This window comes from Staurois parvus, unplaced genomic scaffold (assembly GCF_062004578.1).
Source record: "Staurois parvus isolate SC_StPar_1 unplaced genomic scaffold, SC_StPar_1.0 ptg000581l, whole genome shotgun sequence".
Classification (NCBI taxonomy): domain Eukaryota; kingdom Metazoa; phylum Chordata; class Amphibia; order Anura; family Ranidae; genus Staurois; species Staurois parvus.
Window position 1 is genome coordinate 6,818,765 of NW_028318377.1, and position 24,951 is coordinate 6,843,715.

The 24,951-nt window shown below is 40.7% G+C and overlaps 1 protein-coding gene across 1 annotated transcript in view; it reads right to left on the reverse strand.

Annotated features, from left to right (window-relative positions):
- Positions 1–419: 419 nt before the first annotated feature.
- The window catches only part of ST3GAL5 (ST3 beta-galactoside alpha-2,3-sialyltransferase 5), a 130,228-nt gene continuing 105,696 nt past the window's right edge, over positions 420–24,951 (reverse strand). The window contains exons 6-7 of the mRNA XM_089692294.1: positions 8,856–9,014; positions 420–1,344 (exon numbers count right to left, since the gene is read on the reverse strand). Of these exons, the coding sequence (XP_089548420.1) occupies positions 1,060–1,344; positions 8,856–9,014 (444 nt within the window). The 3' untranslated portion in view covers positions 420–1,059. The remainder of the gene's footprint in view (positions 1,345–8,855; positions 9,015–24,951) is intronic.

A 24,951-nucleotide genomic window follows, 5' to 3' on the forward strand; every position in this document is an offset into this window, starting at 1 on the left:
CAGACTGTGTTCTTCTATTGTTGTGACTTAGATGACGTTCAGAGCACATTTTATGCCCAATTCATGCAAAACTCCACGTAATCCCAAGGGGTTTACATACTATTTCTTGCAACTGTATATAGTGGTTCCCAAAAGAGAACAACTGTAGTTCATTGTTAGCGCAGCAATACCAAATTTTACCAGCAGGTGATACTGCAAGAGAAAATCCTAATGGTGGACCAATGTCCACGACACTCAAAAAATAAACAGGACAGGACTACTACACTAAATGATCCCAAATTAAAGGAATTGGTAAAAGAAATAAAAACTTGCACATCTAAACAGATATAAATCTACTAATCTCTAGTAGTTTCTGTCTTGATTGGAGTTCCCCTTTCAGAGTGGTTTAAACAAAATGATGAGACATAGCAGTCTGGAAATGGTAAAAATTAAAAAAAATATTACAGCACTTTATCATAAAGTATTTTGCATTTCAGGATTAAATAAAAATAGAATATCCTCAGTCTTTCATTTTACATGTTCTGAGAGTTCACTGATGACATGGATCTTGAAGTTACCATGCGATAGTGTGCTGGTCCCATGATGGCTTCCATGCCACACCTGTGATGAACAGTGTCATTATGTTCCCATGATAGAGGCTCTATTCCGGAACCATCAAACCTGACTGCATGATCAATTAAACGATATGGCTGTCAGCGACATGGCAGGCAAGGAAATGTGTAGCTGCTGCTGCATACGAACGACCACTGCAGCCACTTCTTGTACCTGGAGTCAGCTGTTTTATTTGCTGATGGTAGCACCTAGCAAGTAGGACTTTGGGCAAAAAATCCAAAGGATAACTTGTGCCATTCTTTGCAGAGATGAGATGAGCAAAAGAAAAAAATTTTTTTTGCAGCATATCCAGGTAGAGGAAGCATTGCATAAATTTCCTGCTAAATTCATCATCATCGCCCTCGTCCAGAGTCACAGTATTGTCGATGGAGGGTCACAGCGATGACTTCATACCTTCCGTTGGTAGTGGAAGTGGCTCCCTTTATTACAGGTCCCAAGGACATGCCATCATACGTGAAGTGATTCCCCTGTCTGATAAAAGGGGCAAAAGTCACAGTGAATGCCCCCGCTAAGATCTTTCAGCACACCTTCCCGCACCAACATTTGCAGTAGCTTCCTCTCTTTGGTAACATCATGCATTGGCTGTCTGTTCATTGAATTCATACAAAGATTTCCAAAATAATGCAGAGGGATGTCCGGCTGATTGAGGTCATATCCAAAGCCTGCTAAACTCACTTCATCACAGAGGTGTGTGGCTAGGACCAAAGCGATTGCACCTATAGTGGGGACATTCTAGACAGGAGATAAAGACAAAGTAAATAATAAAATAATTATATAGACCATAAAAGCCTTTCATTCTATTTCTGTATATAGTGACAGCACACTCCACAACTATTTATATAGTGAATTCTGAACCATTCCCCTGCCCTGAGGAAGCTTACAGCTAAACGTTGCTGCTACTGCCTTACAGCAAAGACGTCATGAAATCAATATAATGCCGATACCACTGCCGAACAGTAAGCCAATCTAATGCTGCCTGCACCATCATCCAGACAATCCAATGTCACTTCCACCATCATCCAGACAATCCAATGTCACTACCACCATCATACAGACAATCTATTGCTGCTATCACTGTCATACAATGTAATGGTGCTATCGCCATCTCACCATCATACAATCTAATAGTGCCATCGCCATCATACAATCTAATAGTGCCATCGCCATCATACAATCTAATAGTGCCATCACCGTCATACAATCTAATAGTGCCATCACCATCATACAAATAAATAGTGCCATCGCCATCATACAATCTAATAGTGCCATCACCGTCATACAATCAAATAGTGCCATCACCATCATACAATCAAATAGTGCCATCACCATCATACAATCTAATAGTGCCATCACCGTCATACAATCTAATAGTGCCATCACCGTCATACAATCAAATAGTGCCATCACCATCATACAATCTAATAGTGCCATCACCATCATACAATCAAATAGTGCCATCACCATCATACAGACAATCTATTGCTGCTATCACTGTCATACAATGTAATGGTGCTATCGCCATCTCATCATCATACAATCTAATGGTGCCATCCCCATCATACAATCTAATGGAGCCATCCCCATCATACAATCTAATGGTGCCATCACCGTCATACAATCTAATGGTGTCATCACCGTCATACAATCTAATGGTGCCATCACCGTCATACAATCTAATGGTGCCATCCCCGTCATACAATCTAATAGTGCCATCACCGTCATACAATCTAATGGTGCCATCCCCGTCATACAATCTAATGGTGCCATCCCCATCATACAATCTAATGGTGCCATCACCATCATACAATCTAATAGTGCCATCACCATCATACAATCTAATGGTGCCATCACCATCATACAATCTAATAGTGCCATCACAATCATACAATCTAATGGTGCCATCACCATCATACAATCTAATGGTGCCATCACCATCATACAATCTAATAGTGCCATCACAATCATACAATCTAATGGTGCCATCACCATCATACAATCTAATAGTGCCATCACAATCATACAATCTAATGGTGCCATCACCATCATACAATCTAATAGTGCCATCACAATCATACAATCTAATGGTGCCATCACCATCATACAATCTAATGGTGCCATCACCATCATACAATCTAATGGTGCCATCACCATCATACAATCTAATGGTGCCATCACCATCATACAATCTAATGGTGCCATCCCCATCATAAAATCTAATGGTGCCATCACCATCATACAATCTAATAGTGCCATCACCATCATACAATGTAATGGTGCCATCACCATCATACAATCTAATGGTGCCATCACCATCATACAATGTAATGGTGCCATCACCATCATACAATCTAATAGTGCCATCACCATCATACAATCTAATAGTGCCATCACCATCATACAATCTAATAGTGCCATCACCATCATACAATCTAATGGTGCCATCACCATCATACAATCTAATGGTGCCATCACCATCATACAATCTAATGGTGCCATCACCATCATACAATCTAATAGTGCCATCACCATCATACAATCTAATAGTGCCATCACCATCATACAATCTAATAGTGCCATCACCATCATACAATCTAGTGCCACTGCCATACAGCCAGCCTAATGTTGCTATCACTGTCATACAATGTAATGCTGCTATCTATCTATTACTGCTATCACTGTCATACAAACTAATGGTGCTATCACCTTCATACAGTCAATCTAATGTTGCCATCACTGTCATAAAATCTAATAATGCTGCCACTGCTATGCACCATCTAACAGATAATCTAATGTCGCAACCACCGTCATACAATCTAATAGTGCCATCACCATCATACAATCTAATAGTGCCATCGCCATCATACAATCTAATAGTGCCATCAGCATCATACAATCTAATAGTGCCATCACCATCATACAATCTAATAGTGCCATCACCATCATACAGACAGACAATCTAGTGCCACTGCCATACAGCCAATCTAATGTTGCTATCAGTGTCATACAACATAATGTCGCTACCACCATCATACAACCAGACTATTGCTGCTATCACAGTCATACAATCTAATAGTGCTATCACCATCATACAATCTAGTGCCACTGCCATACAGCCAGCCTAATGTTGCTATCAGTGTCATACAATGTATTGATGCTACCACAGTCATACAGCCAATCTAATGATTAGTTCTACAAACTAATGGTGCTATCACCTTCATACAGTCAATCTAATGTTGCCATCATTGTAATACAATCTAATGTCGCTGCTATTGCCATACAGGCAGCCAATCTAAAGCCGCCTGTAGCATCTAACAGACAATCTAATGTCGCTACCACCGTCATACAGCCAATCTATTGCTATCACTGTCATACAATCTAATAGTGCTATCACCATCATACAGACAATCTAGTGCCACTGCCATACAGCCAATCTAATGTTGCTATCAGTGTCATACAACATAATGCTGCTACCACCGTCATACAACCAGACTATTGCTGCTATCACTGTCATACAATCTAATGTTGCTATCAACACCATACAGCCAATCTAATGTTGCCATCACTGTTATAAAATCTAATTCTGCTACCACTGTCATACAGTCAATATAATAGAGCTACTTCTGTTATACAGCCAACGTAATGCCACTGCCATACAGCCAATTTAATGTTGCTATCACTGTCATACAATATAATCCTGCTACCACCGTCATACAGCCAGTCCAATACTGCTACGACCGTCATGCAGCCAATCTAATAGTGCTACCACTGTCATACAGCCAATCTAATAGTGCTACCACTGTCATACAGACAATCTAATGCCACTACCACCGTCATAAAGCCAATCTAATGCCACCACCACCGTCATAAAGCCAATCTAATGCCACCACCACCGTCATAAAGCCAATCTAATGCCACTAGCACCGTCATAAAGCCAATCTAATGCCACTAGCACCGTCATAAAGCCAATCTAATGCCACTAGCACCGTCATAAAGCCAATCTAATGCCACTAACACCGTCATAAAGCCAATCTAATGCCACTAGCACCGTCATAAAGCCAATCTAATGCCACTAGCACCGTCATAAAGCCAATCTAATGCCACAACCACTGTCATGCAACCTAATGCTGCTACGACTATCACATATGCTATTGCCCTCATACAGACAATGAAATGCCACTACCACAGTCATACTGACAAGCTAGTGCTTATACACATAACTAGTTACAGGTACTCTTTATGTTATTGTACATACTGTAAATTAAACGTATTCGCCTTTAAAATACATTATGCAGGTAGCTACTGCTAAACTCCCTTTGAAAATGTTAGATGAATGGCAGTTACAGGCCTTAAAATGTTCTGAATCCCTGCGCTACAGCATGCATACTGCCAGTATAGTCACATCTGTTCTGAATATCTGTTCCAAGTCACTGATTTCTTCACTGGCCCAAACGCTGCAAGACCTTGCTTGCTAGTGCAGGAGCGGCAATGTGTTGCTGATACTTAAAGCCACAAAGCAATGCTGCAGGAGAAGGTAAGTGGTCTCTAGGAGATCCTGCTGCTGGCAGCTTGTGGCCAGGGACAGACTGTAAAGCATGCTCAGTGTAGTTCCACCTGTAAAGGGATCCCTGGGTAAGCTAAGTATTTGCATACACTATAAAAGCATAAAGCACATCAGCACTTCATGCAGTTTCATCCGAGAGTTGATCTTCACGCTGAATCCTGAATGGCTTCCCGCTGTATAAACAGGAAAACAGAAAACTTCTGCACCACCTGTGACAGATGTCACAACCCTTGTTCTGCTCCATAGATTGTGTTTCTTGGACTCTTGGCTTGTACCCTGGACTTCAGATACTTTGTTGCCTGTCCTGACCCCAACCTGTCTGACTAAGCTTCTGGATTTACACTTTGTACAACTTATTGGTTCCTGGCTTCCAGTATCAACTTCTGGATATCCTCAAACTACGCTTTTGTTCCTGAACAGTGGCAACAAACTAACTCCCCAACTCTAGGACAGGCCCTCGCACTAGGACTGCCCTGTTCTCCAATTCCCCAGGCGCATCTGTGAAACCTTACATAGTTAGTCTGACTGAAAAAAAGACAAAAGCCCATCCAGTTCAACCATTAAAAAACAAAAGTTATAATCCTACACCCACAGTTGATCCAGAGGAAGGCAAAAAACCCAGCAAAGCATGATGCAATTTTGCTCCTGTAGGGGAAAAAATTCCTTCCTGATCCCCCAAGAGGCAATCGGATATTCTCTGGATCAACTTTACCTATAAATGTTAGTATCCAGTTATATTCTGTGTGTCCAAGAAAGAATCCAGGACTATTTTAAAGCAATCCACTGAACTGGCCAGAACCAACTCTTGAGGGAGTCTATTCCACATTTTCAGAGCTCTCACTGTGAAGAAACCTTTCTGTGTTTGGAGATTAAATTTCTTTTCCTCCAGACATAAATAGTGCCCCCTTGTCCTCTGTGATGACCTCAGGGTGAATAACTCTACACCGAGTTCACTATATGAACCACTGATGTATTTATACATGTTGATCATATCCCCCCTTATGTATTATACATGGAGATCATATCCCCCCTTATGTATTATACATGGAGATCATATCCCCCCTTATGTATTATACATGGAGATCATATCCCCCCTTATGTATTATACATGGAGATCACATCCCCCCTTATGTATTATACATGGAGATCACATCCCCCCTTATGTATTATACATGGAGATCATATCTCCCCTTATGTATTATACATGGAGATCATATCCCCCCTTATGTATTATACATGGTGATCATATCCTCCCTTATGTATTATACATGGAGATCATATCCCCCCTTATGTATTATACATGGAGATCATATCCCCCTTATGTATTATACATGGTGATCATATCCCCCCTTATGTATTATACATGGAGATCATATCCCCCTTATGTATTATACATGGAGATCATATCCCCCTTATGTATTATACATGGAGATCATATCCCCCCCTTATGTATTATACATGGTGATCATATCCCCCCTTATGTATTATACATGGAGATCATATCCCCCCTTATGTATTATACATGGTGATCATATCCCCCCTTATGTATTATAGATGGTGATCATATCCCCCCTTATGTATTATACATGGAGATCATATCCCCCCTTATGTATTATACATGGAGATCATATCCCCCTTATGTATTATACATGGTGATCATATCCCCCCCTTATGTATTATACATGGTGATCATATCCCCCCTTATGTATTATACATGGTGATCATATCCCCCCTTATGTATTATACATGGTGATCATATCCCCCCTTATGTATTATACATGGAGATCATATCCCCCTTATGTATTATACATGGTGATCATATCCCCCCTCATGTATTATACATGGAGATCATATCCCCCCTTATGTATTATACATGGAGATCATATCCCCCCTTATGTATTATACTTGGAGATCATATCCCCCCTTATGTATTATACATGGTGATCATATCCCCCCTTATGTATTATACATGGAGATCATATCCCCCTTATGTATTATACATGGTGATCATATCCCCCCTTATGTATTATACATGGTGATCATATCCCCCCTTATGTATTATACATGGAGATCATATCCCCCTTATGTATTATACATGGTGATCATATCCCCCCTTATGTATTATACATGGAGATCATATCCCCCTTATGTATTATACATGGTGATCATATCCCCCCTCATGTATTATACATGGAGATCATATCCCCCCTTATGTATTATACATGGAGATCATATCCCCCCTTATGTATTATACATGGAGATCATATCCCCCCTTATGTATTATACATGGAGATCATATCCCCCCTTATGTATTATACATGGAGATCATATCCCCCCTTATGTATTATACATGGAGATCATATCCCCCTTATGTATTATACATGGTGATCATACCCCCCCCCTTATGTATTATACATGGTGATCATACCCCCCCTTATGTATTATACATGGAGATCATATCCCCCTTATGTATTATACATGGTGATCATATCCCCCCTCATGTATTATACATGGAGATCATATCCCCCCTTATGTATTATACATGGAGATCATATCCCCCCTTATGTATTATACATGGAGATCATATCCCCCCTTATGTATTATACATGGTGATCATATCCCCCCGTATGTATTATACATGTTGATCATATCCCCCCCTTATGTATTATACATGGTGATCATATCCCCCCTTATGTATTATACATGGAGATCATACCCCCCCTTATGTATTATACATGTTGATCATATCCCCCCTTATGTATTATACATGGTGATCATATCCCCCCTTATGTATTATACATGGTGATCATACCCCCCCCCCTTATGTATTATACATGGTGATCATACCCCCCCTTATGTATTATACATGGAGATCATATCCCCCCTTATGTATTATACATGTTGATCATATCCCCCCTTATGTATTATACATGGTGATCATACCCCCCCTTATGTATTATACATGGAGATCATATCCCCCCTTATGTATTATACATGGTGATAATATCCCCCCTTAATCTCCTCTTCTCAAGAGAGAATAAATTCAGTTCCTCTAATCTTTCCTCATAGCTGATCTCCTCCATGCCTCTTATCAGTTTGGTTGCCCTTCTCTGTACTTTCTCCAGTTCCCCAATGTTCTTTTTGTGAATTGGTGCCCAAAACTGAACTGCATATTATTTTTCTATTATAGTGAACGCTGTAGGCTTCTGGATTTCTTCTTTTTTCTTTCCCGGTCACTATGATCCCCAGGATGTGGATTACACAGACAAGCATTAAAAAATTGATAGAGACCCCTTCCCCATTCTATCCAAAAATGTAACCACAGAAATGTGCAATGCATCCCTCCCTGTTCACTACCTAGATCAGAGGTAGGCAGCCTCAGCCCTCCAGCTGTGATGAGACTACAAATCCCATCATGCCTCTGCCTTTGGGAGTCATACCTGTGCAAGTCAGTCTTGCAATGCCTCGTGGGACTTGTAGTGCCAGAACAGCTGGAGTGCATAGCTTGCCTACCTCTGATCTAGATTACTAGATGACAGAAATGCAGCACAAGGGCAAGGCAAATCAGGTGATTCACCAGTAGCATAGATTAAAGTATTATAAACGTTTATAATGTGTCAGTCGTTTACAATGGCTATATAGTTATGTTATAGTGATGTTTACACATCCTCAGAGGACGTACCTTGTTCCACCCCCACCACTTCCACTGGGGAGGAAGGAACTGCAGGATATCCAATGCCGTCTCCTTCACGATGAGAGGATTAAGAATGCGAAACTGATGTGACTTCAGTGGGAGTTTTTCCGTCACACTCTTCCAGAAGAATAATCTGTTCCATGCAGACTGAAAAACAAAAGTAAAAGATGAATGAAGAAAAGATATAAGGATACAGTTGTGGCTGGCCACTGACGCTGAGACCCGTACTGCGTAATTGAGGCAAGTTTAGGTTTTTGTACTTGCAGAGAGCAGACATATTAGTGAATAGCAGCGCATCAGCTGTGTCCACTCCCTTGCACAGCTGAGTATTATTAATATTATTACCGTATTTTCCGGCGTATAAGGCGACTGGGTATATAAGACGACCCCCTAATTTTCCAGTTAAAACATAGGTTTTGGGCTATACTCGCCGTATAAAACTACCCCCCTTCCGAGGCAACACCATTTAACCCCTAGCCTACAGGGCATTTATACCCACTTCCCCCCCAGGCCAATTTTCAGCTTTCAGCACTGTCACACTTTGAATGATAATTGCGCGGTCATGCAACACTGTACCCATATGAAATAGGTGGCACTGATGAGGAGGCACTGGTAGGTGGCACTGATGGGCACTGAAAGGCAGCACTGATACATGGCACTGATAGGTGGCACTGATAGGCAGCACTGACTGGCACTGATAGGTGGCACTGATAGGCGGCACTGATAGGTGGCACTGATGGGCATTGACAGGCATCACTGATGGGCACTGAAAGGCAGCACTGATACATGGCACTAATAGGCGGCACTGATGCGCACTAATAGGTGGCACTGATAGGCATTGATAGGTGGCACTGACTGGCACTGATGGGTGACACTGAAAGGCAGCTCAGATGGGCACTGATATGTGGCACTGATGGACACTGACAGTTGGCACTGCTGGGGCTAAACTGATCATCAGGGCCCACTGAGGGACACAGCGCATCACCGCGCATGCGCGGAGAATGGGAGGACGTCATATGAGCTAATCACAGCAAGTGATGTATTCTATTAATGAATACAGAGCCTGCTCGGATTGGCTGCGTCAGAGAGGCGGGCTGATGTCACAACTTCAGCCAATCCGAGCAGGCTCTGTATTCATTATTTGAATACATCGCTCGCCGTGATTGGCTCAGCGCGGTACACTGTATGTAGCTGAAGCTACCGTACAGTATCACCGCACATCCAGCGGTTCTATACCCGGTGTATAAGACGACCCCAAATTGTTGGGGTATGTTTTTAAGTAAGAAAAGTTGTCTTATACGCCGGAAAATACAGTATATTATTATTATTATACAGGATTTATAGATATTATTATTATTATACAGGATTTATATATAGATATTATTATTATTATTATTATACAGGATTTATATATAGATATTATTACTATTATACAGGATTTATATATTATTATTATACAGGATTTATAGATATTATTATTATACAGGATTTATATATAGATATTATTATTATTATTATTATTATACAGGATTTATATATTATTACTATTATACAGGATTTATATATTATTATTATTATACAGGATTTATGTAGCACCAACAGTTTGCTCAGTGCTTTACAATATAAAGGGAGACAATACAGCAACAATACAGTTCAATACAAGAGGGATAGGAGGGCCCTGATCCTTGGAGCTTACAATCTAAGATTATGACAGGTATGTAGGGACAAGTCCACAGCCCCTAATGCAGAGCCCATGCATCCAGGTCTACACACTTATCCCTGCATACCTGACAATCTTGGAAGTGCGAATGAGTTTATACAGCCGATGCGCTTCCATTCACTAAAGTGGTTCTAAACTCTAAAGGGCCAGATCACACGACATGCGTTTCAGCTGCTTCTTTCTGCATCCAAAATGCACAGAGAGTAGGTTATATGGTTGTCAATGTCATAGTTGACATCAGTGCTTGCAGTTCCAGTGCGTTCCAGTTGCAGAAAAAAAAGTAGAACAGGCTGTGTTTTTCCTGCACAGAACTGCACTGGAACGCAGAAAAACACATAAAAAACGCACTGGAATGCACCAAAAAACGCACTGGAATGTCCCTATTTAAATTGAAGAAAAAGAGAGGGGGAAAAATTAACTTGAACGCATAAAAAAGCACGAATGTGAAAACGCATCTGCAAGGGAGAATGTCACCAGCACACCGAGGATCACCAATATGGGTCCAAAAGTTTTAATAAGCAATCACATAGTTACAGCAAGGCAATGTCACATGCCTGATGAAGGGGTCCTGCGAGACTCCGAAACGTTGCCTTGCTGTAACTATGTGATCGTTCATTAAAACTTTTGGACCCATATCCTCGGTGTGCTGGTGACATTCTCCCTTTCCGATTCTCATTTTGTTTGGTTCCAGCCGACGGTCACTGCAGCACCCACTTATACACACAGCCATTTTTTTTGCAGGAATGTGTGCGTTTGGATTGTACACTTGCGGAAAGGCATCTGGAACGCATCTGGACTGCATTTCTATAGTGTGGACAAGCCCTAAGGGCTAATTCACACTAGATGCAGTTCAATGTGCTTTTTTTCTGCATCAAAAATGCATGCACAGTGTTTTCCATGCATTCTAATGGCCCTGGTTCACACTAGTGCAGTCATCTCCAGTCAGAAAAAAAAAGTAGAACATCCTGCATTTTTTCTGTACAGAACCATACTGGAACATGGCAAACTGCATCAGAACTGCGTGTGGTGCGAACTGTAAGCAAAAACATATCCAGAATGCATCCGGAGTGCTTTTTTGTAGTGTGAACCGGCCACACTATAGAAAAGCAGTTCAGATGCGTTCCCGATGCATTTCCGCATGTGCATTTTTGACGAGTTTTTGATGCATTCTAGTTCAATGTTTCCCCTCTTTTTTTCTTCAATTTAAATAGGGGCATGTGCATTCCACTGTGTTTTTAATGCGTGTTGGTGCATTCCTGTGCATTTTACCACGTTCCAGTACAGTTCTGTGCAGACAAAATGCAGCATGTTCTACTTTTTGTTCTGCAACTGCAAGCACTGATGTGAACTATGACATTGACAACCATATAACCTACTTTCTGTGCATTATGGATGCAGAAAAAAAAGCAACTGAAACGCATGTAGTGTGAACTGGCCTAAAGGTTTTTTCCCTAATGCATTCTCTGCATTAACCCTTTCGCAGTCAGGCCCTGCTCTCTCTATATGTGAATTGGGTGCGGTTTGAACCGCATTCAATTCCATGACATGTGAAACAGCATTGCTTCCTATGGTGCTTGTTCACATATGTCCGGTGCACTGGCGGTGCGGATTCAGTGTAGTTTTAAAAGCAGTCATGTCCGATTTCTGAGCGGTGCTGTCCGGTTCAGGTGCGGTTACAGGCTATTGATTTCTTTGCGAACCATTTCTAAACCGCATATGTGTGAAAAAGATAAAATCTTGAGTGAATCCTGTCCTGAACCTGAGGTGAACCTGTGAACTACTGTATCAATTATCTGTGAAACCTGAGCAATGTGTGAATCAGCTGCACATGTGTGAATCAGCTCTGCTCAGACATGACTCTTTTTAAAACCGCATGGAATCTGCAGCGGACATATGTGAACAGGCACCATAGGAAGCAATGGTATTTCACATGTCATGCAGATTGGATGCAGTTCAAACCGCATCCAATGCTCATATATGTGAACGAGCACTTATTTATTTATTATTTATTTATTGCAGGTACTTGTATTTGCGCAGCACTTTACATATATATTGTACATTCACATCAGTCCCTAACCCTCAAGGAGTGTACAATCTAAGGTCCCTAACTCACATTCATACATACACATACCAGGGCCAATTTAGACAGGATCCAATTTACCTACCAGCATGTCTTTGGAGTGTGGGAGGAAACCGGAGTACCCGGAGGAAACCCACGCAGGCACAGGGAGAACATGCAAACTCCAGGCAGGTGGTGCCGTGGCTGGTACAGCTGATTCACACATGTGCGGTGCGGAGTGAAGCTCAGGTTTCAAAGCTAATTGATACAGTAGTTGTTCATCGGTTCATGTCAGGTTTACATCAGGTTCAGGACATGATTAGCTCAGGATTTTATTCTGGTCACATGTGCAGTTTAGAAATGGTTCCCATAGAAGTCAATAGCTTGTAATTCACACCTGAACTGGACCGCACTGCTCAGAAATCGGGCAGGACTCTTTGGGAGGAGATTACATTCCAGGTGAATAGCTCTAATCAGCGGTTTGTTAGCGGCTGATCAGAGCGATCTGTTTCTCTAGCAGAGTCTGCCAAACAATTCTGCTATGCTAGGTTCATGCTCACTGAAATGACCACGAGCTTATAGCAGAGGAGGAATGCAAGTCTGTACAGCATATGGACCTGGCAGTGAAAGGGTTAAGGTAAAAAAAAAACCTTTTAATACTAGTTTTGAACCCACTCCTGTCCCTAATGCTTACCTGAGCCCTCTATCAATCCAGCACTGTGCCTGACTGCAGGTCTTCTCTTTTTTTGCTCTCACGGGCTATGCTGAGAGCAGCGGAAACCATTGGCTCCTGCTGCTGTCAGTCAAATCCTATGAGAGCAGGGGGTGGGGCTAAGCAGCACAGTGTGTGTCTATAGATGTACACAGCCTGGCAGGAGCGGACCCGCATCTGTACCCCCATAATAAGTGGCTTGTTATGAGGGCACACACACAGAAGAAGAGAAGTGGAGCGTGCCGACGGGGGACCCCAGAAGAGGAGGTAAGTGGCTGCTCTGTGCAATAGTAAGTATTAATCTCTTTATTATTTTCATTAAAAAAAGGGTTTTCAATTACTTTAACATGGGCTGCCTACATGCAGCTCATCGCAACTACCAAAATAGAAAATTGTGGCTCTTCTTGTTATATTATTATTATTATTATTATACAGTATTTATAAAGCGCCAATAGTTCGCTCAGCGCTGTACATTACAAAGGGGGACAGAACATGTGACAGAACAATACCAATACAGTGCAATACATGAGGGGATCGAGGGCCCTGCTCTTTCGAGCTTAGAATCTAGGAGGGAGGGGATAGTGGTACAGGAGGAGATAGCTGTGGGGGATGGAGTGGTAGGAAGAGTGGAAGAGGTCGGCAAGTTAGCAGGGGGTAGGCTTCCCTGAAGAGATGGGTTTTCAGGGTGCGCCTAAAGGAGAGGAGAGTAGGTGATAATCTGATGGGTTGGGGAAGGGAGTTCCAGAGGATGGGTGACACCCTGGAGAAGTCCTGGAGGCGGGCATGGGAGGAGGAGACCAGGGAACTAGAGAGAAGGAGGTCTTGTGAGGAGCGGAGTGTGCGTGTTGGGCGGTACTTGGATATTAGGTCAGTGATGTAGTACGGTGCAGTATTATGAACAGCTTTGTACGTCAGTGTTAGGATTTTGAATTTAATCCGTTGCACAATCGGAAGCCAGTGGAGGGATTGGCAGAGGGGGGTGGCGGAGATGGAGCGGTTGGAAAGGTGAATGAGTCTGGCAGCCGTATTCAGGATGGACTGAAGCGGGGATAGCCAGCGGCGAGGCAGGCCAGTGAGGAGGGAGTTGCAGTAGTCCAGTCGTGATATGATGAGGGAGTGGATGAGCTGTTTAGTGGTTTCTGGGGTTAGGAACATGCGGATTTTGGCGATGTTGCGGAGGTGGAGTCTGCACGAGTTTGTTAAAGATTGGACTTGGGGCTGGAAGGATAGATTGGAGTCCAGAATGACACCAAGTACTCTGGCCTGCGGGGCGGGTTTGATATTGGCGTTGTTGGATGTGATGGAGAAGTCAATGGGGGGTGGGGTTCGGGCTGGGGGGGAAGACAAGAAACTCGGTTTTGGAGAGATTCAGTTTAAGGAAGTGGAGCGACATCCAATCTGATATGTCGCTCAGTAGGTGTGTGATTCGGGCAGAGACCGAGGGGGTGAGGTGGGGGGTTGAGAGATAGATTTGTGTGTCGTTGGCATAGAGGTGGTAGTTGAAGCCGCGAGAGTGTATGAGTTGGCCAAAGGAGGAGGTGTAGATGGAGAAGAGAAGGGGCCCGAGGACAGAGCCTTGGGGAACCCCAACAGAGAGGGGGAGTGAGGGGGAGGTGGTAGCATTATAGGTAATGCTGAAAGAGCGTTGTGACAGGTAGGATGAGAGCCAGGAGAGAGCAGAATCTCTGAGGCCGAGGGAGTGTAGTATTTTGAGGAGGAGGGGGTTATATGGGGATGAGCACCATTGTGAATGAGCCATTAAAGTCCAATCAAAAGTCATCTTAAACAATTGTTTGCAGGTAAGCGCTTATTGCAGAATAGACTGTATGTGTGTAAGCTTCTGCCCTTCCTGCTGTCAATTCTCTTGTGATTGTAAACTGATGGTGTACATTCCCAGCATGCCTTGGGATGAATTCATTCAATGCTGGTGGAGGGTGCTTTGGCTGGTAAGTCTGCCATAATGGTCAGATATGCTGTGCATACTTGCACACGTTGACAAAAGCCCTGAGGACCTGTAGCAAACTTTAGTTTATCTTTAAAGCACTTCTTTATTAAAAACCTGGTTTGGGTTCCCCCACCTATTTCTTATTCAGTATGCCTGCACACAGACCTTGCATCTGTCACCTATGGAAATCCTTGGGTCCCAAACTTTTTCGCTATATCGCAATTTTAAGACCTGACATGTTTGGTATCTATTTATTCGATGCAACCCCAACTTTTATATTTAACAACAAATTGGGTATTTTATTGCGCATGTTTGTACCAAAATACATTTTTTTCTTTTAATCAAGCAAACTTTTATTGAGAGAAACAGATATGTAGCCACATTTCACATTCAACAACAAAAAACCATAGGACAAATACACAAACAAGTAAAGCATTATACAAATTTCAGAGCCTTTGCCGCAGGCAAGGAAAGGAGGACCAGCATAGGAACAACCAACATAATGAATTTACAAAAAGTAATTATTCCACCTCCTACTCGTCACAAGTAGATGTAGAGTCAAGCCATCGATCCCAAATTTTGTGATACTTAGCAGGGCATCCTCTATGCATATAAATGACCTTCTTATATGGTAAAGTACTATTTACCGCAGCTATCCATTATGAAAATGTAGGCGTCAGCACCTGCAACCACATCCGGGCAAGTTGAAGTCCAGCCACAAATAGCGTCTCATGCAAAAAGAAAAAGAGTCTGAAATTTGTCAGTTTCTGAGCTAGGAAGAAGTCCAAGCAGACACTGTTTAGGGCACAGGGTTAGGGGAGAACCCATCTGGTCATGAATTAACCAGACCGCCTGGGCACTATAATACATTTGATTAATTATTTTTCCCGCAAATAGGTGTTTGATAAACAGTTGCGCAAATAGTGCGCAACATAAACAATTGCAACTAGTTTCTTTATATTCTACAGGGTCTCTGAATTCAGAAAATATATAACCTTTTGGGTTTCCAGTAATTTTACGGTCAAAAATACAGATTTTTACATTTGTACAAAAAATGAAAAAATTGCTCTAGAGACTAATTGGATAATGAAATTGAAGTTACAGAATAAAGCTGGGGAGTTATTTGGTTTTATTATTATATTTTTAACCACTTGCCGTCCGCCTGCTGTTTATAAACGGCAGGGCGGTGGCACTCCAGGGGCGGGTTGCCGTTCATAAACGGCACCCGCCTTTTCTAGCTGTGCGCGCTCCCTGGGAGCCCGCAGCACCGCGATCCGGTGCCCGCTGTGTCCTCCGGACACAGTGAAACACCGATCGTCGGACGGGACCTCTGTACGAGGTCCCGATCATGTGATCACTGATTGGCCAATCAGTGATCACTTGCAAAGTAGTAAGCAAGATGTCACTTGTGACATCATTGCTTACTACGTGTGAAATCTGTGAATGATCACCGAGATCACATGGTACAAGGCTATTCACAACAGCCTTGTACCATGTGACAAGGTGTGACCAATCACAGCTCACTCAGTATTTCTCAATGGCTGCAAGAATGCAGACAGAGAGAAAGAGAAATTATTGCTTTTACATCCTATATGGGTGTAAAAGCAATCACTGTAAAAAAAAAAAAAAATCTTCATCACCCCCCACAAGTAGTACCATGGTGACACTGTACTGCTAGGGTGACAGTATGTAAAAAAAAAAAAAAAATTAAAAATGTAAAAAAATGTTTAAAAATTATAATTTTTGGTTATAAACTAATTTGGCTTATTTTTTTTTTTACTAAAAATATAACGGAATAAATTTTGGTCAAGATCTATGATGAAAGAATATTTATTTGCAAAATTTTATAAGAAAAACACTTTTTAAAAAAATTTTTGGACTTTTTCATTTACATAGCAAAAAAAATAAAAATCCCAGCGGTGAATAAATACCACCAAAATAAAGCTTTATCTGTCTCACAAAAATGGTAAAAAATTCATATGGGTACAGTATTGCATGACCGCGCAATTATCATTCAAAGTGTGATAGCGCTGAAAGCTGAAAATTGCCCTGGACAGGAAGGGGGTAAAAGTGTCCGTACAGGAAGTGGTTAAATGATTTGGAGACTTTGGACTTTAATGTACTGTACAAAGAATACGTGGATGCGATTACAAAGAGTATGTGGATGTACAGGTGTTTAAGAAAATCTAAGACAAGAAACTGGGACAGTCATTAACGACACCGTGTCCTTTCCAGAAGTTATTAGTGTTTTACGCTGAATGACTAAAGTTCAGTCTCTTTGAGTATGTATGTGTATGGAAGTCTGCTCTGGGATGGGTATACGTCTTACATTTAAAGAGGTAGCATCTGACGCCTCTATGGAAAAGTTGGGGGTGGGTCAGCAATTTTACTCCCCACAAGCTAGTAATGAAAAAGTATAATGCTACTCTGAAAAAACAACCTACTACCTTTTTGGATTTACAGGAAAGAAAAGAACTGATGCATTGAGTTTAGAGCTTCAATCCATCAGGATCTGGCAATGAAAAGAAACACTTGAGATCAGCTGATGTCTGATGCAAATCCATTAGAGAGTCAGTTAAAAATTTAAAACAAATAAAATCTGAAAACAAAGTTCACTATTTGGTGCTTATCCAAAAAGTAAAAGTTCAAATGCTTTTTAGGTGTCCCTGATAGGGTTGCCACCTCGTCCCTTTAAAACCCGAACACATATTAATTCCACAGGTCCTGTCACTACTTAAGGTGGTAATTAAACTCACTTGGTGCCTTATCTGCATTAAAGTAGCCCCAGTACCTGTGGAATTAATATGTGTTTGGCTTTAAAGGGACCAGGTGGCAACCCGATCAGTGACACACCTAAAAAGCATTTGAACGTTTACTTTTTGGATAAGCACCAAATATTGATCTTTGTTTTCAGATTTTATTTGTTTATACATTTTTAACTGATTCTCTAATGGATTTGCATCAGACATCAGCTAATCTGCTTTGTCAAGTGTTTCTTTTCATTGCCAGATCCTGAGCTAAGGACACTCAATGCAATCTCTAGAGACTGTGGTGTGGTCAAGCAGCAACTTATCAAGTCTCTCCAGCCTTGCTGGTACATGCCTTTCTAGGTATTGCTGACAACACCAACAGCCATCAAGCTTTAGGGTGAAGCAGCCCATTGAATACATGATTTTCTTTCCTTCAACCATGGGTAGAAAGAAAGAAAATAGCTTGATTCCCCCATCAACACAGTCAGTGTTGATGGAGGAATCCCTCCCATATCGTTATTGTGTTCTGCCAGAGAGCCTTCCTGGTTGGCAGAACACAATGATTCCTGCTAACGGCCAAGGCAGCTGGCAGTGATTGCATGTAAAAAATCCAACAGGTTAGATTTACTCAACTCGATCAAGGGATTTATTTGGATACAACCAGCCTGCCCATAGATGGATCGAATCTCAGCCAGTCTCTTCTGAACTGGCTGAGATTTGATCCAACTATAGCCGAATTGAGTCCACCTAGATCCACACCTCCCAGGCAACTGGGTTACCAGCCATAGAGGAGTCACTGTTCAAGAAAGCCACATTCTAAGCCAGATGGAGCCTTTCATCAGGGAGTTGATTGTCATTTATGTGCTGCCTTTTGGAAGTATTACCGAAGCCCAACTGCCCCCTTGTGTTTCATCGGGTTCTACAGTAAATCTAGGCCTTCCATTGGGCAAAGAATTGATTCCTTCATTGTGTGGTTTCTAGCTATTGTTAAAGCTTCATGGATCCATAATGCTTTTGGTGCTACTACACAGTGCTACTTGGACTCCTCGGTGGGTGTCCATATTAAAGTAACTGTTTTTGAGGGACTTTCCTCGATTATGGTTTCCTTCCATGACTGTGTGAATTGATTTCTTTTCCAGGGGAAGTTTGAGAAGACTTCTCATCCTTGGAAACATCATAATGTTGTTAGCCTTACATTAGCCAGCTGCCTGCATCTGGCTGGTCTTACTTTGATGTGTGTTTTGATATATATTGTCCTAACACTTGCTGTGAAGGTGTAATGGTCACACAATGTTTTCTGCAGTAACAACAACCTACAAATTCAGGTTGGACCATGTACCTACCAAGAGTTCAACTTTTTGGTTTAGGAAGAAAGGCTTGAAATGCTTTTTTAAATTACAATCATAACAATGACAAAGGAAGGTTCATTTACTCTGCTAATAATTATTGTGCCCTTGACATGAAGGCCAGTAAATGTCATGATTTCTCATTCTAACGTTTAAAATATTTAGTTCCAATTGGTACTTGTGTGGTAGGAACACCTTAAAATGGCTCAATTTTCAGCAGATAATGGTATTTTAGGTGGCATCATGCCTGCTATTCCTGTAAGGGAAAACCTTAATCTCTCCCCCCAATACTCCCCTGGCTTTCGAGCTAGGACAGGGGTGTTCAACCTTTTGACTCCTAAGCCACATTGTACGAAGAGGAATTGTCTTGGGCCACACATAAAAAAATACTAATAAGGCCCCATTCACACTTCATGATTTTGAATGGCGGGCAGAATTGAGATGCCAAATCACACTGCAATTGTGGCGAAACGCACCACGCGTGTTTGGATGCCATTCATCCTCAATGGCTCCTCAAATGCAGTGCAATTTTACCACGATTGTTGACTGCCACATGAATCTGTTGCGTGACAAGAGCGGAAAAATCGCACCACGTTTGAGGTGCCATTAAGAATGAATGGCACCCAAAAAAAGCATGGTGCGTATTGCCACGATTGCAGTGTGATTTGGAATCACAGCGATTCTGCCCGTGATTCAAAATCGCAAAGTGTGCATGGGGCTTATGGATAGCTGATGAGCAGAAAAGGTTGATTGGACTCCGACTATGTGGTGTGTGTCCAGGCTGAGTGTGTACAGTGCATGGATGAGCGATGGCAAGGCACAGTGTCAGGGGTGAGGTTTGAGGAGCATTGGTGGGGGGCACTGAAGTAGGTCGCATTCATAGCCGCAAGTTTGCAATTTTGTGTTGGGTCACATGCATAACGCTTGCGGGCCATGGGTTGGACACCACTGAGTTAGGAAAAATATTACTACTACAGTATATGTGTTTTATACAGTGAGTCCTTCATGGACAGGATTGGGAATCTACATGAACTGTAAAATGAATTACTGTATATGCTAGCACGGGTGTCAACTGGCGGCCCTCCAGCTGTTGCCAAAATACAAGTCCCATGAGGCATTGCAAGATTGACAGTTACAAGCATGACTCCCAAAGGTAGAGGCATGATGGGACTTGTAGTTTGGCAACAGCTGGAGGGCCACCAGTTTGACACCCGTACTAGAGAATGGAGAAAGAAAGGGATATAATGCACTGAGTGCCAACATCCCTAACAAATACAAGGGGGGAAAAGTCCTCTTTTTTTTGGTGGGACTTTAACGGCACAGTTTACTTATATGGTAAATTTCAACAATTCAAAAAAGATTTTTTTTTTTATAAAAACAATCTGAAATTTTATTTTTGTCATCAAAGATGATATTGAAAATCTAATCATGATTAGATTTGCAATACCATCTTTGATGACACTGCTGCAATATGTATTGTAGCTTTATGTTTATTTTTGAAGATTGTAAAAGTAAAATTTCATATTTGTTTTTATAAAAAAAAAATCTTTTTTGAATTGTTGAAATTTACCATATAAGTAAATTGTGCCGTTAAAGTCCCACCAAAAAAGTGGACCCCCCCCGTGCTAGAGAATTGGATCAGGCAGTTAGACACTTAAATGCGGGTGAATGGGATTCATTTTCTGGATAGATTCAGTTGAAACTTGGTTGAACAGATTGTGAGGCAGATTTTTAAATCTAATTATTGCCATTTTTTTCTATATTTTCATTTTTTACATGAGTTTATTATCAGTGCACTTGTATGGAGATTCTGGAGCCATAGAAGGGAAGTGTTCTTGTTGTTTTTTAGATGTAAGAGTTTATAAAATAAACCAAAGGAAGGAACTGATAAAGAAAAATAATTATACGGTTTATGAATGATTAATAGGAAGTGCTTATATACCAATGTTAGGTTCCTTATATAACAGGATAGCTTACTAGAATGACTTTGCAGAAAAGTTTTTTCTTGGACAGATGACTGTTCTTGGATCCTTTAAATGTTTTGTTGTGCAATTTAGAGAGGCAGTTAAGCCTGGTACACATGATGAGCATATCAGATGAATGATCATCTTTTTTTTGCATGGCATTCTCATATCAATATAATGAAGAGGTTACTAAAGTTACGAAAATTCTCATACTACAGAATACAACTTCAGAAGTGATGTAATGTATTATATTGTAATGTATTCTTTCATTTCTGAGCATGCGCGGTCTTGCTCTTCTGATTTGTTTCTGATGAATACTGTACTGATTAAGCAAAAATCGTACAATCTGGATTTGTGAGAAGATTTTGGTGAATAATTTTAGAAAAAAGCTGTGTACTAATGATTAGATTATGGTACGATCGCTTCGAAAGCGCTATTTTTCGTCCCATTTTCTGATCATGTGCACTAGGCTTAAATGTCCATGAAGGTATTTTAAGGTGTGGGCCAAACTGTTATTACGGATGTGTTGGCTGTTCAAATTCTTGGGTGAATAATTTAATGTAGAATGTTTGTTATGGAGGTCCTACATGACAGCTGTCCAGGACTGGAGCTTAAAAGCCACCTGTTTTGACCAAGAAGACAGGACCTTGGTGCACTTACTATGTCTGATGATCTCAGTGCAGGTTAATTTCTGATCTTTACTTTTACTTTTCAACTCTTATCTAAATAAACTTTCAAAACTTTATCTGCGGCAAAGGTTGTTGTTTTCCTTATCTAATGTAAATTTGTACTTTAAGACCTCATGCACACAACGTTTTTACAGCGGCTGATTTTGGCTTTTGACATTTTTCCCTACAGTCAATAAACTCCCCAGAATGTTATCCTATGTGTCCATGTACACATAGGCTGTAATCAATGTTTTTTGATTGGGACATCTTTTGGCTGGAAAAAAAAAAAAACTAGTGGGTTTCTAGAGGAGTTTTTTTAGCTGGAAAAATGCTATAATGCTGTAAAACGCCACAAACCGGCGTTTTTAGATTTTTTTTTTTGGTAAAACAATGCAAAAAAACACAAATGCAGGAAAATGCTGCTAAATGCTAATGCAAAAATGCTAAAAAAAAAGCTGAAAAACTCAAGTTTTTAACATGACTTTACACAGCTAACATTACCAGATTTATCAAAACATCAAGTGTGCATGTGGGCTAAGTCCTCATGCACACGGAACGTTTTTACAGCAGCTGTTTTTGGCTTTTGACGTTCTTTTCTACAGCCAGTAAACCCCCCCAGCATGTTATCCTATGTGTCCATGCACACATAGACTGTGATCAGCGATTTTTGGCAGGGGCATTTTTTGGCTGGAAAAAAAATCCAGACCTAGTGGGTTTCTAGAGGAGTTTTTTAGCTGTAAAAATGCTCTAATGCTGCAAAATGCGGTAAATCATGGCAAACCAGCATTTTTGGATGTTTTTTGAGCAAAAACAAATTATTTTTTTTGTCCTCATGCACACTGGATGTTTTTACAGCTACTTTTTTTTGCTTTTTTTTTTTTTATAATTTAAATATTTATTGATTTTCATTTTAAATACATTTCATCATCATAATATACAAACATATATATATATCTATACATTATATTATCCAACGTTTCCACTTTATTTACTCTATTCCAACTTTCCCCCCCCCCTCCTCCACCCCCACCCTAATCCCATCTTCCTACTTTTCCTTTTCTCTGCATCATTTTATCTCAGCAAGTACAATTTTCCTATTATTTTCTTTAATCTTTCCTATATTTCATATATAACTTAGCTTTTTCCCAGTTCTCCCATTTCCTATTATAGGTCTCCATCCTATCTTCCTGGGCATAACACAACCTTTCCATCTTTTTAATCTGCTCAACTCCTTCAATCCAGTCTTCTTCCTTCGGCGCCTCTATTTGCCTCCAGAACCTGGGTATCAGAGCTTTTGCAGCATTTATGTAGCACCATATCCCTGATTTTTTATATTTATTAACTGATATATCCATGTTATGCAAAATACACACTTCTGGGTCTGGGCCAATGTCTATTTCTGTTATTTTTCTTATCAAATGGGTTATTGTCTTCCAGAATGCCTGAATTTTTGGGCACCCCCACCATATGTGATATGTTGTGCCTATTTCACCACATCCCCTCCAACACCACGGTGAACTCTCTACACACATCTTATTTTCTACGTTTGGTGTAATGTGCCATCTTGTCAAACACTTATAGTTCATCTCTACTTCTCTCATAGAAATGTTTTCGTGGGTTAATCTATAGATTCTCCTCTGCTTCTCCTCATCTATCACGCTTCCCATATCATTTTCCCATTTTGTTATATATGTTGGCTTTGTGTTTGTATCTAATTCAGTGAGTATTTTATATACCTTGGCAATCCCGTGCTTCCCATCACCTTGTACTCCCAAAACCTTTTCAAACGAGTTTCAATTGTCTCTTGTCCTTAAAGGTTTTGGCAGACTTCCAACAAAACTCCTCAATTGAAAATACCTCCACTTGTCTAATTTAGTAAAAATCTCACCCTCTTTTTTTTTCAATTCCCCGAATGATCCTATTTTATCCCCCACCAAGATATCTCTTACTTGGACCTCTTCCTTTTTAAACCACCTACCACCTATTTCTTCTCTACCAGGGGGGAAAAACTCCGTGTTTCTTAGTGAAATCAGTGTTGAATTAAAAGTCCATTTCAAACTTTTGTGTAAATTATCCCAAATTTTTAAAACATTCAAAGTGTATGTGTTTACATTATCGTTTAAACCCCTATACTGTGTTGGTACCCATATCACCTTACCCAAATTTGTTCCACTGAGTTCATTCTCTATTCTCACCCAACTTTTTTTATAGTTATGGGTCCAATCTATAGTTCTTGCCAATATTACAGCTTTGTAATATCTTTTAAAGTCTGGGAGCCCTAAACCACCTCTTTCTTTCCTCCTACTCAACAACTCATATGACAATCTTGGTTTTTTATTCCTCCATATGTATTTTGTTATCAGTTTCTTAATTACCTTAAAAAAGATCTCTGGGAGTTTAATTGGTATCATTTGATATCTATACATGATTTTTGGTACTATTATCATTTTTACCAGGTTAATACGGCCTATCCATGTCGAAATTCCCTCCTGCAATATCTTTAATTCCTCTCTAATCTCGTTAATCAATGAAATATAGTTTAATTTATATAGATGTTTATATGAAGCTGTGAGTTTTACTCCTAAGTATTTTATATCTCTATCTTTCCATTTAAAGGGAAATTCCTTTTGTATTTTTTCCTTTTCATTTTTTAAAATGTTTATATTTAGAATCTCCGTTTTTGTTGGATTAATCTTTAAATTTGATAATTCTCCATATTCCTTTAATAGCTTCATTAAGTTTGGAAGTGTTATCCTGGGGTTTCCTACGTAAAACAACAAGTCGTCAGCAAAAGCGGCGACTTTGTGTTCTGTGTCCCCTATCTGGATTCCCTTTATATCTCTATTCAGCCTTATCGTTGACAGCAGTGGTTCTAATGATATAACATACAACAGTGGGGAGAGTGGACATCCCTGTCTTG